The sequence below is a fragment of the Lissotriton helveticus genome, chromosome 1_1 (genome assembly GCF_964261635.1).
Source record: "Lissotriton helveticus chromosome 1_1, aLisHel1.1, whole genome shotgun sequence".
NCBI lineage: Eukaryota > Metazoa > Chordata > Amphibia > Caudata > Salamandridae > Lissotriton > Lissotriton helveticus.
In genome coordinates, this window is record NC_136057.1 from 1280385641 (window position 1) to 1280404125 (window position 18485).

General features: G+C 48.1%; 1 protein-coding gene across 8 annotated transcripts in view; it reads left to right on the forward strand.

Moving 5' to 3' along the window:
* Positions 1–6199: 6199 nt before the first annotated feature.
* PTPRZ1 (protein tyrosine phosphatase receptor type Z1) overlaps positions 6200–18485 on the forward strand; it is a 656962-nt gene continuing 644676 nt past the window's right edge. For 2 of the 8 annotated variants that reach the window (XM_078680707.1, XM_078680718.1), the window contains exon 1: positions 6207–6398. In XM_078680707.1, the coding sequence (XP_078536833.1) occupies positions 6341–6398 (58 nt within the window). In that variant the 5' untranslated portion in view covers positions 6207–6340. Of the gene's footprint in view, positions 6399–18485 lie in introns of all 8 variants that reach the window. The other 6 variants (XM_078680734.1, XM_078680726.1, XM_078680754.1 and 3 more) reach the window with 4 other exon arrangements.

Consider the following 18485-nt stretch of genomic DNA (forward strand, 5'->3'; position numbering starts at 1 on the left):
GCCTGTCCTGCTGCTCCCCGATCCGTCGGCCCCCGCTTAGGCAGTTTCAAAGAGCGCAGATAATCCTCCGCTTGCTGTGGATTTGTGAAAAACCTCTGTTTTCCTTGATGGGTAATCCTTAGCTTAGCAGGGTATAGCAGAGCATAGTCAATTTGAGCAGTTCTCAATTTCCTCTTCACTTCAAGGAATTTACGTCTTTCTTCCTGAACCATCGGAGTGAAATCTGGGTATATAGAAAAGGATACTCCATCGTAGCTTAGCGTTTGTTTAGTGCGGGCCGCCCGCAGCGCCACAACCCGATCTCTATAGTTCAGTAGGCGTGCTATAATTGGCCTAGGCGGCGCTCCAGGTTTTGGCACTGGTGCTAGAGAGCGGTGAGCTCTCTCCACTATAAATTGAGTAGAAAAAGCGTCAGCACCAATCGCGGACTGCAGCAGCTTCTCCACATACTCCTCCATGCGCCCAGTGTTTGTGGACTCCGGCACGCCCGTTAGGCGTATATTATTGCGCCTACTGCGGGCCTCCAAATCCTCATTCTTTGCCGCTATGACCCGCAATAGGTTCTCCATCCTCTGTAGTTGTGTCGTGTGGCCTGTGGTGATGTCTGCATTTTCAGATATCCGACGTTCCGTTTCGACAATGCGTTCTTCATGCTGGTCCATTTTGTGCACTATCGCGTCCATCCGGGAGGACATTCGATCCACCTTGTCCACCACAGTAGCAAAGCCTTGCCTGATTTCAGATAAGATCTGCTGGTTATTCTGCTCCATAGTAAATGACCCACCTGCCGCCTGGTCAACACTTTGCAATTGTGCATTGTCCTGACTCGTAGTCGACCCTTTCTTAGAGTTGTCAAATGTAAGTTTGGGTTGACGGGAATCCGGACGCCCCATGCCTGCGATCTGACCCGTGCCAAGCACTCAGTGGGCGCTTCGTGCAGATCACACTGATCTTGCACTACAGTCTCTACAGTAACGTGATTGGTCACCTATTCCAAGTTCAGCAAGTCAATCCCTATTGTAAGAAACGTCGAAGACAGAGCTGCAGATCCCAGTACCGTAGTGCTGGGCAGTGTTATATAGATCAAAGCCTTGTCGCCCAGTTCGCAACTGCAGGTGGACCAGCGCGCTTTCGTTCACCAATCAATATATAAGACTCCGCTATGCCGTGATCCTGATCAAGCTCCGCCTGGAAGGCCGTGAACACCACTCCACTATGACTAACCACTGCTTCACCATGCACTATGGCTACCAATCCAGTTCGATCTGGGCAATATTGTCACCACTATGCCCCCTTCTTGGATGATTGACCGCCGAAGTCCCAGTATTAATATGCGGTATGTAGTTCAGCCATGCATCAGTGCAACATGTGCAGAATATCGGTGTGCCGGCCACCGCTCCACATCCACTCTACTAGTGCTGCTACTCACAGCCCCCTTTCCGCTCTGCCTGCACTTCAGCGCTGAATAAGTTCCCCCGCCAGGATTCACAGGGCGCTTCTGAGCCACTGACCTGATATCGGGGGCCGATTCCACCCGCCGTACACAGCCTCAGGGCAGGACAGAAATGGCTCCCTTCAGCCCACCGCCGCAGTCCGCTCTCAGGCCCCGTCAGGTTTCAAGGGCGCACCTCTCCCAGCGTCCACGCCGTATCAACCAGAGATCGGGTGCCCTGTGCACAGCGCTCCTCCCGGTTACAGGCAGGGTACGAGCGCCACCCGTCTCCTCCGTCCACAATGCGATCTCAGCGCGGCACGGCCCACTGCCCACGTGTGCAGCCTCGGTGTTTCCAGCCGCGGTCCCCGGCAGCAGTCACTCCCAGTCCTCCAGCGGTAGTCCCGGGGGAACTTCAGTGGCTACGAAGTATTGGTTCCCGGCATCCAATCGCCACGAAATTTTCAGCGAGTGTGAATTAGGGCATCCTGTACCAGCGTGCCCAATTTCAGCAGGCTCCGACACCGGACAGCAAGGATAGGTGCAGGATTATTAACCAGGCTGCAGGAGCCTCACCCTTAGGCGGCCATTCTGCAGTGCGCCCTCTAGCGCCCCCGGTAGGGAGGGAAGTAATTTAATTATAATTAATTAAATATGTAAATGTATTTATTGGTATTCATTTTTTATTAATTGTTAATTAATTTATATTTGGTAATTAATTAAATTGTAATTGGCAATTAATTTTAATTAATTGATTAATTGCTAATTATGTTAATTTTACTAATTTATTTTCTGTAGCGGGTTGTGGGTTTATAGGGGAATTGGGTGGGAAGTAATTTATTTATAATTAATTAAATATGTAAAAATATTTATTGGTCTTTTTTTAGAATTAACTGTTAATTAATTTTTTATGGGTAATTAATTAAATTTTAATTGCCAATTAATTTTATTTAATTGATTAATTGCTCATATGTTCATTTTACTGATTTATTTTCTGTTGCGGGTTGTGCGTTTATAGGGGAATAGGGTGTGAAGTAATTTATTCATAATTAATTAAATAATTCAATTTATTTACATGTATTTAATTTGAATTAATTGCTAATTAATTTTTAATTGTTAATTAATTAATTGTTAATTTGTAATTAATTTGAATAGGTAACTAATAGTAAAAATTAATTGTAATTTGTAATTTTAATTGATCCATTATTATATTATATTAAATTGGTAATTTTAATTAATTTTTTATAGATATTAATTTATATTTTTTTAAATAATATAAGAAGTATTTACTTTCCCTACTGTTGCACTCTCTGGAGTGGGAATAGTAATTTTTACCCCTACGCTACCCAACGCTTTCCCTACTGTTGCACTCTTTGGAGTGGGAATAGTAATTTTTACCCCTACGCTATCCAACGCTTTCCCTACTGTTGCACTCACTGGAGTGGGAATAGTAATTTTTACCCCTACACTATCCAACGCTTTCCCTACTGTTGTACTCTTTGGAGTGGGAATAGTAATTTTTACCTCTACGCCATCCAACGCTTTCCCTACTGTTGCACCCACTGGAGTGGGAATAGTAATTTTTACCCCTACGCTATCCAACGCTTTCCCTACTGTTGCACTCACTGGAGTGGGAATAGTAAGTTTTACCCCTACGCTATCCAACGCTTTCCCTACTGTTGCACTCTTTGGAGTGGGAATAGTAATTTTTACCTCTACGCTATCCAACGCTTTCCCTACTGTTGCACTCTTTGGAGTGGGAATAGTAATTTTTACCTCTACGCTATCCCACGCTTTCCCTACTGTTGCACTCTTTGGAGTGGGAATAGTAATTTTTACCCCTACGCTATCCAACGCTTTCCCTACTGTTGCACTCTCTGGAGTGGGAATAGTAATTTTTACACTTCCGCTATCCTACGGTAATAATATTGGATATTATTTAATTATATTATAATACTATATATATATATATATGTTTTAACAAATATGATTGTAATTTTTTTTATAACTTTCATTAATTATTTAATTATTATAAGGTAATTTAAGTATTTTTAAGTATATTTTAGTAATTAATTTTTAATAATAATTTAATTTAACTTTGTTTTTAATAAAGTCGATATTTTTATAAACTATATTTTTGTAAACGATATTTTTTACTCGATATTTTTGTACTTACCTGTTTGTAGATACAAAGTCGATATTCTGTCTGTCGATATTTTGTCACCGATATTTTTGATAGTCGATATTATGTCCCTCGATATTATGTCAGTGATCCACTGAAACACAGTTTTGAGTCATGGTTCTGGCTCAAACCAGAAAAAACACTGACATTTTATGGTTACCAATGCACACTAAACATCCCATAAGTTGCACCTGCCCACCATGCAGAAGGAAGAGAGACTATGGGGTCGATTCCGATCCGGTAAAATCCCCGTCCGTACGATTCGTATCCGGAGCCGTTTCCGTACGACTCGTACACACACCGTACGACTCGGCGAGTACGATCCAGACCGGGTGATCGGGACGCTATTCGTACGGTCCACGTCAGGTAAGGGCGATCCGTACGGAAAAACGCACAATCACATACACACCGTACGGCACGTACCCCCCATGATCGCAGGGGTACGGCGCGTACCCCTGCGATCATGGGGGGTATGTGCCGTACACCCAGCGTACATGGGGTACCTCCCGTACACCCACCGTTCATGGGGTACGCACCGTACCCCATGTACGCTGGGTGTACGGCACGTACCCCCCATGATCGCAGGGGTACGCGCCGTACCCCTGCGATCATGGGGGGTACGTGCCGTACCCGGGGGGGGGGCGTTCCGTACCTGTTTCGGCGCGAACTCTACGTTTACGACTGTTTTCAGCTCCCGTAGGAAAAGGGTCGTACGGTGCGTACCCGACACGAATCGTACTTGCTGGGTCGTAAAAACCAGCCGCGAACCGTTGTGATGTCGCGTACAGCGGGTTCCGAGTGAGACTCGTACGGAGATTTGAGTCGTACGGAGTCCTGTACGACTCGTACGGAGTTCGGCACCTGGTACGGATCGTACTTCGTCGTACGTACGGGACGTCTACGGGTACGATTCGTATGGGGAAAAAACGCTCCGTACGACGATTCGGAGAGCATTTTACCGGATCGGAATCGACCCCCATTTGTTCTCATCACTAGAGGGATACAATGTTTTGCATTCACTGTGACTGTCAATACCAGAAGAGCAGTGTGTGGTACTAACCAAAAGATGCTACTCGTTGAGACCATCATCCCCTTTGGTATCGCTTTGTTTGCCCTAAGTTGGCAGGGAATGCCCAGACGTGGGTCCCTTGCTCACTCTACCACTGGATTCAAGATAGCCTGGCTGATGAGGATTATGACTCCGAAACCGGTCCCAGGATGCTTGTCTCTGGGCCAGGGAAAACATGGCTTGGCAGTTCGGGCTGGTCTGTTCCCATGAGGCACAGGGTCAGACTGATTTGCATATGGCCATGTCTGAACTGGGGTGGTGGAGTGAGTTAAAGAATGATGATGGATTAAACCCAGATCAGTTGACTGGGGGTGAGTATTTGATTTGCTCAAACGCTCCGTCCATCATCCCCTTTTGTATCGCTTTGTTCGCCCTAAGTGTGGCAGCGTATGCTCAGACGTGAGTCCCTTGCTCACTTGGCCACTGGATTCAAGATAGCCTGGCTGATGAGGATTATGAATCCGAAACCGGTCCCAGGATGCTTGTTTCTGGTCCATGGAAGACATGGCTTGGCAGTTCGGGCTGGACTGTTCCCATGAGGCACAGGGACAGACTGATTTGCATATAGCCATGTCTGAAATGGGGTGGCGGAGTGGGCTAAAGAATGGTGATGGATTAAACCCAGATCAGTTGACTGGGGGTGAGTGCTTGATTTGCTCAAACGCTCCGTTCATCATCCCCTTTGGTAACTCATTCAGACAGGTAGATGTATTTTAGATGGGGTTTTTTGCTACATTTTGCTATATTTTATTTTGCAATGCTATGCTCAGTCTGCTTGTAAGTAAATCTCCTGTGTCTAGGCCAGCCAACGAATCTTTAGGTTATTGAATTAATATACGTGTATCAAAATTGAAAATAGCGTATTCAAGATAAAATGTGTGTGCTTTCAGAACTCATTATATGATTTTTGGAGAAATGTGGTTGAAATCTCAAAATATATTTAGAGTTTACTAATATACTTTGCTACCATGTATTACCTGTGTAAAGGCATTCCAAACAGACAAAAGCCGGTTGTACATTAGTGCAGGCTACCTTGCCCGATGCACTGAGGTTAATGTGGATGGTATTTTTTTGAATGGTTTGGCTACTAATGTAATCGTTTTGCTGTCACTATTACAACACTAATACTATCAGTAGCGCAGGATGCTTTTCGATGATCATAGGTAGCTCGTATTACAGAAAAGGTTGGAGACAGGTGTCTGCGTGCTTGACATGGATTGCCTTTGCAGGGGTGCCTCAGGTGAGGGGCGTGGCCACATCAGATATGCAAAGAAGCATTAGCTGCATCATTGGGAGGTATCTGTGCAGGACATGTCAGCAGGCGACGTCTTCACAGAGAGCCCCAGTGGTAGGGTAAGGGGGCGTGGCAGGCAGGCCGTGCAGGACAGGTTGGGAAGGGGTGGGTGTGCGAGAAGGGGGCGTGGCCAGCGGGGATGCCAAAAAGGCTTGAAATGAATGGGGCCGAGCTATGGAGGCGGCGGGTGTGGCTTAGAGGTGCGGGGCCGGCCTGCTTTCGAGCTGCGCTGCCGAAAACGCGCCTTTCGTCGCCCGGTGCAGCGTCTGGCGCAGGACGAGCGGCGGTCGGAGGAAGGGGTACGGGCTGCATTTTTGGGGGCACAGCTGTCGACAGAGGCAGGAAACCCAGGGCGAGCTGAACATGCTAATCCGGCGCTGCCTCCTCGGCGGCTTGCAGCTCTTCCTCCTGTGTCAGATGGGTGAGTGCTTTTCAGATGAATGAGTTATATGTTGTAACAAAGAACCCCCTGCAGAGGACGGTACCTCAAATCAGCGGTGCCCACTCCTGTTTCACATATATGACCAGCGAGCGAGGGTTGCATTGCTGTGGCATGTGCATGCGTGTGTAATACAATGAGCCTGTGCAGCCGTGTAATGTGTATTGGATTGTATTAGCTTGTAATGGTACTTATCTAGCGCTTACTACTCCCCTAGCGCCTACTACTCCCGACGAGGCGTTGAAGCGCTTTACGTGGGGCTGGACGCTGCTCCAGGCCCCAGTTAATTGTGTGTATGTCCAGCGAGCCTGGGATGCACATATATGTTAGTAAATGTATGCGTAGCGTGGGGCATGTGTAGTATATAGAGTCCGCCGTGCACAACCGTGCGTATGTGTACATGTGCTGTTAGCTCGCGGTGCACCGCTGTGAGATATTTGCATGTGGGCATTGAATTTGCGGTGCACGCATGTGGGATGTGTAGTACAATGAGTCCGCTGTGCACAGCCGTGGCGCATGTGTGCATGCGCTGCTAGCTTGCGGTGCACCGCTGTGGGGCTGTGTATATGTGTGCATCGAGCCTGCGGTGCACTGCTGTTCACACGTGGGGATGTGCAGTAAGCGTGCGATGCACAGCTCTTCTCTTCATGTCATATGCAGTAAGCCTGTGGTGTACGGCGGAACATATGTGTGCATGTGCAGTGCACCCCTTCTCACGGGTCTCCCCGTCCCTCTCCCTCTGAGATCGGCCCCCTGCTTGTCTGGTCCACCCCCGCCCGTGCCGGTTACATTTCGCCCAGACTGGCCGGTCGAGAAGAGCCTCTTCTGCCGGATCTGTCAGGCTGCGAGCACATTCCTCGCCGTGCAGTGGCAGGCTCGAGCTGGAGCTGTCCGCCCGCTCACTCACTCTCGGCTGCTGTCCATGGACACCGTGCTGCCCTCGGCAGCGCCACACGGCCACGATCGCCAAGGGTTAGGAGCGGCAGGATTATCCGTACAGTGCTGGTGAGGGGGGCCACGGGAGCCACTGTGACGTGTATCCATCCAGGTGTGATGGTAGCAGGTGGCGCCCTTTCATGTACACTCAGGCCCGTGTACAGGTGAGCTCCTGCAATAAATGAAGCAGCCACTTCTGGTCTGCAACCCGCTTATTTAATTAGAAGCGGTGCTTCTCTCGTGGGTCGGTGTGCGAACCAGCCTCGGACCGGCCCGACTGGACACAGCACCATGCCCTAAAGCGCCTAAAAGGTCTCAGTGTGCATTTGTGTGCCGACATTGGATTGCTTTGTGTCCACGTTGTGTCGGACCAATAATGCAGAACAGCTACTGAGGCCATAGTGTCAGGGCCCAGGGTCAGCATACGTGTAAGCATGGAGCCGAATCACAACATTATTCAAGTCGAGACGAGACGTACTGGAGGATCTCTTGCTGGACACAGACAGAGAGACTTACCAAAGTCCCCGTTTTGACTTTTAATAACGATCACATCGCCGACTTTGGGTCATGGTCATACTGCAGTTCTTTGCCCGAATACACACATGTGGTCTCGTACAAGAGGATTTACTATCCATTATAGAACATGCATAATCTCGCCTCCACTCATTTTGGGATTCACATCCGTTCGTATCTTGAACACACGGCCACCATTGGGAGTGTCACTCTGAAACCGAGTATACAATTGTTAGACATACTTTCCAAGCTTCAAGAAATGTAAAGATTTAAGCCTCGAAAAAGTCACTGCGTGAGGAAAACATGTGTCAGCTGTTGTCAATGTATTGAAACTGGAGAATAATGATTCGTGAAGCAGGTTATACTGAGTAATAATCAAACAACGTTTTTCTGCATTAAACAAAACTTTTCTGTCTGACACAAGTCCTTACTGTTTGGACTAGTATTCATTTCTCGAGCATTTAGTTGTGATTGCTATGGTTTTCCTTTCTGTTATGTTTGGGGTGGGTGCTCCCTGCATGTGACAGTCCTCCCAGTATGTGCATGTGAAGGAGCTCACGATATGTGCACGTGGCAGTGCGTTATCATGTGCATGCAGTGGTGCTTCCTGTGTCCATATGCGGGCGTGCTTCCATGCAATACATGCTTGCCCCATGTTTGACCAGGTGGGGGTTCCTGTGGCGGTGCTCCCAGTAAGTGTACGCGACGAGCTTCCGGTAGGTGCATGTGGCAGTGATTTACCATGTGCATGTGTGGTGCCCCCTACATAGGCCATAAGGATGCTCCCATCCAATACGTGCATGCTCTGATGCTCCTCGCAGTATGTACTTTTCTCGGAGCTTTCAATGTGCGCGTGCGGTGGGGTCCTCGGTACACTGCCATCAGGGGCCTGAACCCCCCTGTATCTAAGCGGCATGCACACAAGACTTCTCCTAGCTGACGGCATGGGAAAGGGGCCCATACATGACCAGTACATCAAGGCCGTGTGGGGTCCGGGAGGGCCCCACTTCTCCCTCCTCGTTGTTTACGTGCAAATCTCGAAAGTGACCTTCAGGTTTAAAGTTCACAGACGCTCAATGGCAGGACCAGTAACACCCACAGCCCTGCCCTTTGACCTTGCTCGCACGCTCAGCGCGTCCCTTCCGTCTCCATGCCGACGGAAGGGCTCCTGATACCCAAGTTCTAGATGATAGCCAGGCCCAGGCGACTAACTCTAGGCCCGGTCTTAAAAAGAGTGTCTCGCCCAGAAGACTGTGCATAGCACCCCTGTGATTAACTTGGTGAAAGTTCACAAAAATGTGAGCCTTTAAATGCACGCAAATATGGGGGTTAATACTAAAGTTAGGCTCCTGAGGTGAGCAAAGCGCCGCGCGGACGCCGCGAGGATGCCCCAGCGCTGGACAGCTGTGGGAGGCAGCAGCACGCGCTTAATCAGCCTAGCGAGGTCACGTGCGCCCCCGGCAGTCATCCCTCTCCATCTGGCAGTGCCGGCAGTAGGCCGCGTGCCACTCACCCGAGCGTGCCGCACATGTGCGTGATTACAGAGGCCTGCTGTGCGCGCCTGCAGGCGGTGGGACCAAGGCACGCTGACATGGAGGGGTCTGTGAAGTTGAGCGTTGTTACTGTGGTGGACACTTCCGGGGTTTTGGACAGCACTGCTGTCGCATGATTCCGTTGCAGTTACTGGTCAAACTGTGCAGAAATGTTGCAACTATGGATTTAGTCGCACATAAAACATTGAAAGGAGTGTTTTTTCGGGCCTGAATTCCCTTTGCTTTAATTCTTTATTGGTCGAAATAAATGCTTGATCTATCTGGAATTAGACAAAGCTTAGTATAATCTGCGGGCTGGCTGCAGATAGTACCAGGTTATTTCACCTGCTAAAGGGATCGTAGTACAAGCTGCAGATCACAGGTTTGTATTCCGGTTAAATAGCACAGCAGGTTATTGTACCTGCTGCGGGGACTTTTGGGTAATCAGCGGGTCGCTAGGTTGCATGTTAGGTAAACAAGTTGGCAGGTTATTGCACCAGCTGAAGGGATCCTTGTGTAATCTGCAAGTAAAATGTTTTAATATTTTTGAGGCAGCACCTTTTGAAAATATCTTTTGTAAAATGCACAACCACAGGGTGGCACACTCCTAAAATAGCACAGCAGGGTTAGCAAATGCTGCGGTGTTTTTGCAAACGATCTGCTGGTCAAAGGATTTCATACTGCTATGATAGTACAGGATATATTTGCAGCTGCAGGCAGTGGTTTCGTTGTTGTTGAAGCTCTGTCGTCTGTAGACCCAGGGTTGTGATGCGAAGCACAGCGATGTTTTGTGAGGTGCCCACAGGTCGCGGTGCAACAGCGGCATCAGTTGACGAGGCTGGAGTCGATGGCACTTACTTCGGAGTGACAAGGACTGCGGTATGGGACAGAGTGATGTTTGGCGTACCACACGAGTGGTGTCCATAAGTCACGGTGCAGGCAGTGGCATTGATGTCAGCAGGGTGCGTCGTCATTGGTGAGACCAGGGCTGTGATGTGAAGCGGGTGATGCTTCATGTTCTCAACAAGCGGTGTCCACAGATCATGGTGCAAGCAGCTGTGTGGGTGACGAAGTCAAATCATCGTCAGTGATGCCAGGGCAGCAATGTGAAGGCAAATGTTAAAAGTCGTATACTTGTAAAGCGCACAGTTGCCCCAGCAAAGGGGCGTTCGGGCGCTGTATACCGCTGGGGAACCCGTCCTGGCTTTCCCTGTGGGATGGTCCCTACTGGGAATCCCCAAGGTGGAACCAGGCATCCCCGACGTTGATGGGGCCGTTGTGGAGATTAGGCAAGCTAATGCCCAGAGTTGCTGAGTTGGACCCCAGGTTAGAGTAGGCACCGAGGCGAGAATTGTCGAGTCCGCTGACCCTGGTCCACGACCCTGCCGCGTCGGGAATTGAACCCTGGTCCCGGTCCGACTTCTGCTCCCGGGTCTGCCGCCTCTAACCAGTGAGCCACACCACTCCATAAGTGAGGCGATGCGAGGTCCGGTGCTCACAGGTAACAGAGTAAACAGCAGCTCGATGACGGCATCGGCTGGCAGCATCGATGAGACTAGGGTTGCGTTGTGAAGCTGGGCAATGCTCCTGGCGGTGCCTTCAGGTCAAGGATCCGGCAGTGGCGTTGTTGGTGGCTTTGTAGTTGTTTTTCTTCTGTTGTAGTACAAAACACACAGTTCCCAGGGCTGTTGGCAGAAGAATCTGAAATCTTTAATGTTCCTGGGACTTCCTACAGGAGGCAAGCTCTATTTTCAGCCCTTGGAGAAACTCAGGCAATAAGTTGCAGAAAGTTCAGTCCAGTCCTTTTACTGCCCAAGATAGAAGCAGCAAGTGCATCCCAACACAGCAAAGCACAAAGCAAAGTGGTAGTTCCTCCTGACAGCTACTCCAGCTCTTCTCCTCCTGACAGCTACTCAGCTCTTCTTTTTGGCAGGTCTTCCCTTCACACCTCCTGTTTTCTGAACCCTTTTTTGATGGCTTTTATGGCTCTGAACACTTTACAATTGTTAATCAGTGCTAAAATGCTTTTGCACTCTCCTTTAAACATGGTATAATTGGTTTACACCCAATTGCCACTTTTACTTACTTATAAGTCTGTAGTAAAGCGGTACTACATAACATACCATGTTTATTTGTAAAGTGCATGTTCACCTGTGGGTATCCTGGCAGTGAATAAAATATGTTTATTCTACTACATGTGCCCAGGGCCTGAAAATGAAATAGTACTAGTAGGCTGCAGAATTTATAGTGCGACCCACTTAAGTAGCATCTTTTAAGCACGACTAAGGCCAGCAATTGCAGCCTATGTGTGCAATTTTAAACTGCCATTTCGACCTGGCAAAATAAATCTTTTGCCACGCCTAAACCTCCCTTTTTAATAAATTGAAGTCACCCCTAGGGTAGGCCCTAAACAGCCCATAGGGCAGGGTGCAGTGAATTAAAACATTTGGACATATACATTCAAGTTTTGCATGTCCTGGTAGTGAAAAACTCACAAATTCGTTTTTCACTGCTGTGAGGCCTACCTCTGCCATAGGATAACATTGCATTAGGTTATTACATTTAATACGGGATAACTTGTGTTTGGGAACAGGTAGAAATCTCAGGTTTGGTGTCTTTGGACTTGTAATTTTAAACCCTCTTCAATGGTAATGTTGGAGTTTAAGTCACAATTCTGAAAATGCCACTTTAGAAGTTGCCATTTTCTTGTCCTAACATTTGGTGCCTGCAGACTGTTTCCTGGGTCACATGACCAGGTGTAGTTGGCCAGTGTGTATTCCTCCTAGACTCCCACATAATAGTGGGACAGGGTGTTGGCAGATTGACCATGCTGACTTAATGGGGGACGCAGAGCTGTCACCTGCCGCATTTGCACTTCAAAGACACTACAGCAGCTCACAAGCAAAGAACATCACACTAGCCTATTATGACGGCAGACAGACTGAGCCCAGGGCAGAGAGGCAGGAAATTCCAAATACCTCTTTGGGGAGACTGGGGAACTCCAGAAGCTTTTCCCATTTCAAAGCTAGCACCAGGGTTAAAAATGGGACCCTCAAACCCACTCCACAGATCACTTCTAGGCCTGTGGAGGACTCAGAAGAAAGACGGCTCTGCTGTCCTGCCACAGTAAGGACTGTCCAACTGCCCTGGTGAAGGAGGAAGGGAGACTAGGCCTTCTTCAATCCAGAACCACCAGAGTGACTCCAAGGACTAGCTGACTTGCTTTCTCTTCTGAGCTACGCAGACATAACAAGCTACAGAGGTCTGCCCTGCCTGTGCCCAGCTGCCAACACTCAACTGAACCTGCCTGTGCCCTGCTGCTGGCCCCTTCTGGAATGAGTCCAGATCCCCAAGAGGCTCCCCAGGCCTCAGACCCTTGGCTGGCATCAGAGTGTACTCTTCCTGGCCCAACTGTGGGTTTCTTCAGAACGAGTGTGACGCAAGTCGACACAGCAGAATGCACGACCTCGCATTGCAGCACCTCTAAGCCCCTTATTGTCGGCCTCACTGGAACCGACACAGCGCAACACAGCTTGACACAAGACCTTCCATAGTAGCCCTCGTAGTTTCTCATTGGAACTGACTCAGCTCGATGCAACTCGACGTAGGTATTCGAATCACAGCCCTCACAGTTGCTGGTCGAAACCTACGCAGAGCGACGCAACACTCCACATCAAGTACATAAGGTACAATTCTCAGTGGGACTAACCTGGTACTTGTATCAGGCCCGCGCTTCACCGCATGTTGACCTAAACCTGTGACTATGTCCCGGCCTGGCGTGATTAGATAACCACAGTTGGCACATTGTGCTTTTAGGAGCTAGTCTTACCTTAAAACTTTGACATTTCAAATCTGTGGTTCTGATTAGATGTTTGTCATTTTGTTGTGAAATCATTTATTAAATATTAATATATTGTTCTAAATTGGTGTAGGATTTTTCTTGTGTTGTGTTTTTACTAATTGCTGTTTGGGTGCTACATAGTTTACTCCTTGCTGCTAAGTTAAGCCTGCCTGATTCTGTGCCGAGCTCCTAGAAAGTTAAGCGCAGGTTAATTTAGTGACTGTTTGTGGTTTACCCTGACAAGGATGATAGCTGTTCCTTGAAAAGGCCTCACGTCCCCCCACAACTAACACTCTGGTCTCTCAGAGGTGACAATAAAACCTATAATTTAGTTAACAAGAGATGCATGTGTTTATTGCGTGTGCTACAGCCATGTCTTTTCTAATCCTCCCACACTTAAAGCAATGTCTTTTCTCCATATACACTCTCCAACACCCTACAGCAAGGTAAGGTGATTTCCTCAACTCTACAGAAAGGCAGATGTTTCCTTCTCTTAAGACTCACCCTGTCCCAGTGACAATTGTTCGTCCATGCGTGAGGAGCACTTAAAACTCCCACTACATTAACTATCTATTCATTTATATGAAAGCAACTCTTAAAACTACGCCTTTGTGGAAATGACAGGAAATGACCCAACATTTTGTGTTATTACATGAAAGGGTAATCCAGAATTCTGCACAATTTCTCACCATGAACTGAATTTTGGTGTCCATTTCTAAACCGAGAGCCCATTTCGCTCTTAAAAAAATGCAAAATCACTTGTGACGCAAACAACAGTTATTTGTTTGCGTTGTTCCCGCGCTCTCACAGGAGGGTTTTTACCCACATTAAATCTCAATGATCTTTCATGGAGTTACCATTAAATCTTGGGCACATGGCTTAATAATTGTAAAGGAGGTCTTAACAGAAATTAGAACATTGGAATGTTGGGAGCTCCATTGAAAACAATGGAGTGCTCTGGGCTTATATGAGTATAGGCCTGGAGCTCCAACATTCCAATGTTTCTCTGTTCACAGCTCTGGCTGTGAACAAAGGCTTCAGGGAACCTGAGGGGATTCCAATTCCCTCACGCTCCCAAAAGGCTTTATTTTTTTTGTTAGAACATTCTGTCCTCTAGTGACAGAATGTTCTAATAGCCTTATAGCCCTTCGTAGATGGGCTATGCCGCTATTAAAGTCCCTCTCCCTTGTTAAAGGCCCTCGCCTTCGGCTCGGGGCCTTTAACGCTGGAGAGGGCCTTTAATAGCCGGTATAGCCCTCTACGGCGGGCTATAAGGCTATATTATTCTGCGTTAATGAAATTTCACATGAGATTACTTAAAAAATCACCGAGCTATATGTCTTCACTCACATGAAAAGAGCACATAAACTCTCTCACCCTGAGCTGCATGTCATGTATGTGGAGAGACCTTTTAAGTCCACCTATGTGAGGAGCGCTTTAAACCTGCCCTTTCCGAAGCTTTGAGCTAAATGTCATTCTTCATGTGCAGAAAAGGCTCAATGTTCCCTAGGTCTTGTTATAGGTACATTCATGCGGGAACTCTCTCTGGCTGATCTATACGTGTGCACTCTACAGTAAGGACTATTTAACCCTCCCTCTACACGACTTACCTCCGTTCATTTGCTTTAGGAGGATTAATACTCCACCTGCCTGAGCTTCTTGTGCTCATTCATGTATGAAAGTCCCTCGGCCTTAACTGCATGCATGTTCATCTGTAAGGAACTTTTACAACCCTCTCTGTCTGAGCTGCATGATGAAAGGCATGTGCGAGGAGTACTTAAACCTGTCCTGCCTGAACTGCATGAGGTAATGCATGTGTGAGGAGTACTTAAACCTGTCCTGTCTGAACTGCATGAGGTAATGCATGTGTGAGGAGTACTTAAACCTGCCTCTGCCGCTGGCTGAGCTGCATAAGGTAATGCATGTGTGAGGAGTACTTAAACATGTTTCTGCCTGAGCTGCATGAGGTAATGCATGTGTGAGGAGTACTTAAACATGATTCTGCCTGAGCTGCATGAGGTAATGCATGTGAGGAGTACTTAAACCTGCCTCTGTCTCTGGCTGAGCTGCATGAGGAGGTAATGCATGTGTGAGGAATACTTAAACCTGCCTCTGCCGCTGGCTGAGCTGCATGAGGTAATGCATGTGTGAGGAGTACTTAAACCTGCTTCTGCCGCTGGCTGAGCTGCATGAGGAGGTAATGCATGTGTGAGGAGTACTTAAACCTGCTTCTGCCCCTGGCTGAGCTGCATGAGGAGGTAATGCATGTGTGAGGAATACTTAAACCTGCCTCTGCCGCTGGCTGAGCTGCATGAGGTAATGCATGTGTGAGGAGTACTTAAACATGCTTCTGCCTGAGCTGCATGAGGTAATGCATGTGAGGAGTACTTAAACCTGCCTCTGTCTCTGGCTGAGCTGCATGAGGTAATGCATGTGTGAGGAGTACTTAAACCTGCCTCTGCCGCTGGCTGAGCTGCATAAGGTAATGCATGTGTGAGGAGTACTTAAACATGATTCTGCCTAAGCTGCATGAGGTAATGCATGTGTGAGGAGTACTTAAACCTGCCTCTGCCGCTGGCGGAGCTGCATGAGGTAATGCATGTGTGAGGAGTACTTAAACATGATTCTGCCTGAACTGCATGAGGTAATGCATGTGAGGAGTACTTAAACCTGCCTCTGTCTCTGGCTGAGCTGCATGAGGTAATGCATGTGTGAGGAGTACTTAAACCTGCCTCTGCCGCTGGCTGAGCTGCATAAGGTAATGCATGTGTGAGGAGTACTTAAACATGATTCTGCCTGAGCTGCATGAGGTAATGCATGTGTGAGGAGTACTTAAACCTGTCTCTGTCTCTGGCTGAGCTGCATGAGGAGGTAATGCATGTGTGAGGAATACTTAAACCTGCTTCTGCCGCTGGCTGAGCTGCATGAGGAGGTAATGCATGTGTGAGGAGTACTTAAACCTGCCTCTTCCGCTGGCTGAGCTGCATGAGGTAATGCATGTGTGAGGAGTACTTAAACCTGCTTCTGCCGCTGGCTGAGCTGCATGAGGAGGTAATGCATGTGTGAGGAGTACTTAAACCTGCTTCTGCCGCTGGCTGAGCTGCATGAGGAGGTAATGCATGTGTGAGGAGTACTTAAACCTGCTTCTGCCGCTGGCTGAGCTGCATGAGGTAATGCATGTGTGAGGAGTACTTAAACCTGCTTCTGCCGCTGGCTGAGCTGCATGAGGAGGTAATGCATGTGTGAGGAGTACTTAAACCTGCTTCTGCCCCTGGCTGAGCTGCATGAGGAGGTAATGCATGTGTGAGGAGTACTTAAACCTGCCTCTGTCTCTGGCTGAGCTGCATGAGGAGGTAATGCATGTGTGAGGAGTACTTAAACCTGCTTCTGCCGCTGGCTGAGCTGCATGAGGTAATGCATGTGTGAGGAGTACTTAAACCTGCTTCTGCCGCTGGCTGAGCTGCATGAGGTAATGCATGTGAGGAGTACTTAAACCTGCCTCTGTCTCTGGCTGAGCTGCATGAGGAGGTAATGCATGTGTGAGGAGTACTTAAACCTGCTTCTGCCTGAGCTGCATGAGGTAATGCATGTGAGGAGTACTTAAACCTGCCTCTGTATCTGGCTGAGCTGCATGAGGTAATGCATGTGTGAGGAGTACTTAAAACTGCTTCTGCCGCTGGCTGAGCTGCATGAGGAGGTAATGCATGTGTGAGGAGTACTTAAACCTGCCTCTGTCTCTGGCTGAGCTGCATGAGGAGGTAATGCATGTGTGAGGAATACTTAAACCTGCTTCTGCCGCTGGCTGAGCTGCATGAGGTAATGCATGTGTGAGGAGCACTTAAACCTGCTTCTGCCGCTGGCTGAGCTGCATGAGGTAATGCATGTGTGAGGAGTACTTAAACCTGCCTCTGCCGCTGGCTGAGCTGCATAAGGTAATGCATGTGTGAGGAGTACTTAAACATGATTCTGCCTGAGCTGCATGAGGAAATGCATGTGTGAGGAGTACTTAAACCTGCTTCTGCCGCTGGCTGAGCTGCATGAGGTAATGCATGTGTGAGGAGTACTTAAACATGCTTCTGCCTGAGCTGCATGAGGTAATGCATGTGTGAGGAGCATTTCATCCTGCCTCTGCCTGAGCTGCATATGCTCACTCTTGTAAGGATCACTTTAACCCCCACTGCCCAGCTGCATGTGCTCATGTGCAAAGGACATTATACCTCCTGTACCCCATCTCCATTGTCCATTCACCTGTATTGAGCACCTAAACCCCCTCTACCTGAGATGCACTTTCAATCACGTTTTAGTGGCACCTAAACCCATCTCCGCCTGAGCTTCGTGTGCTCATTCATGCTAGGGGGGACTTAAACCCCCTTTGCCTAATGAGCCGGATGTTTATTCAGGAGTAAGGGAAACTTAAAATTGCCTATGCCTGAGTTGTATATGTTCATTCATATTTAAGGAGCACTTAAAGCCCTCTTTGTCTTTACGCTCGTGTGAGAAGCACCTAATAAGCCTTCAGCACAAGTTCTCCTTATTCATTCCTTATGTAAGGAACACTTACAACTCAGTCTGCCTGACCGACATACATCCTTAACCCCTCTCCATAGTTACATTTGCTTTCATGTGTAAGAAGCCCTTTAAACCCCATCTGCATGAGTATCAAGCACTTGGGCCCCCTTTTCCAGAATGACATGCTCTTCCACATATAAGGGGCACATACAACTCTCTGGTCCTGAGGCACTCTACACGTGTTCACTCATGTATAAGGTGCACATCAAGTCGAGAACTTACACATGCCTGAGCTGCAGGTTCATTCATGAGTAAGAAGGACTTAAATGCTCCCTGTCTGAGCCACATGTTTATTCTTGAGCACGAACGATTTAAAACTACTTGGCTGAACTTTCATTCGTGTAATAAAGAAGCACTTTAAACCTCGTGTGCCTGAGCCACAGGCCTGTTGAAGGTGCTAAAAGGGCGCATGGCAACTGGAAACATAATAGGGAGTGCACTACTTGTATTTCACAATGCCCATGAGTAGCTCGTGAGCTACCAGTGGCTCTCCAGCTACCTGGGAATAGCTCACCTGTGTGCAGCCCGGACAGGGAGAGAGAGGAGGCAGCTTTGGATGTATTCACGGACACTGACACAGGCAAAAGCGGCACAAATCCTGTAAGCGCCCTAGCTGAACCCGCAGTACTGGATGAAACAAAGAAACTACTACAAGAATTAGAAAAACTCCGCAAAAAA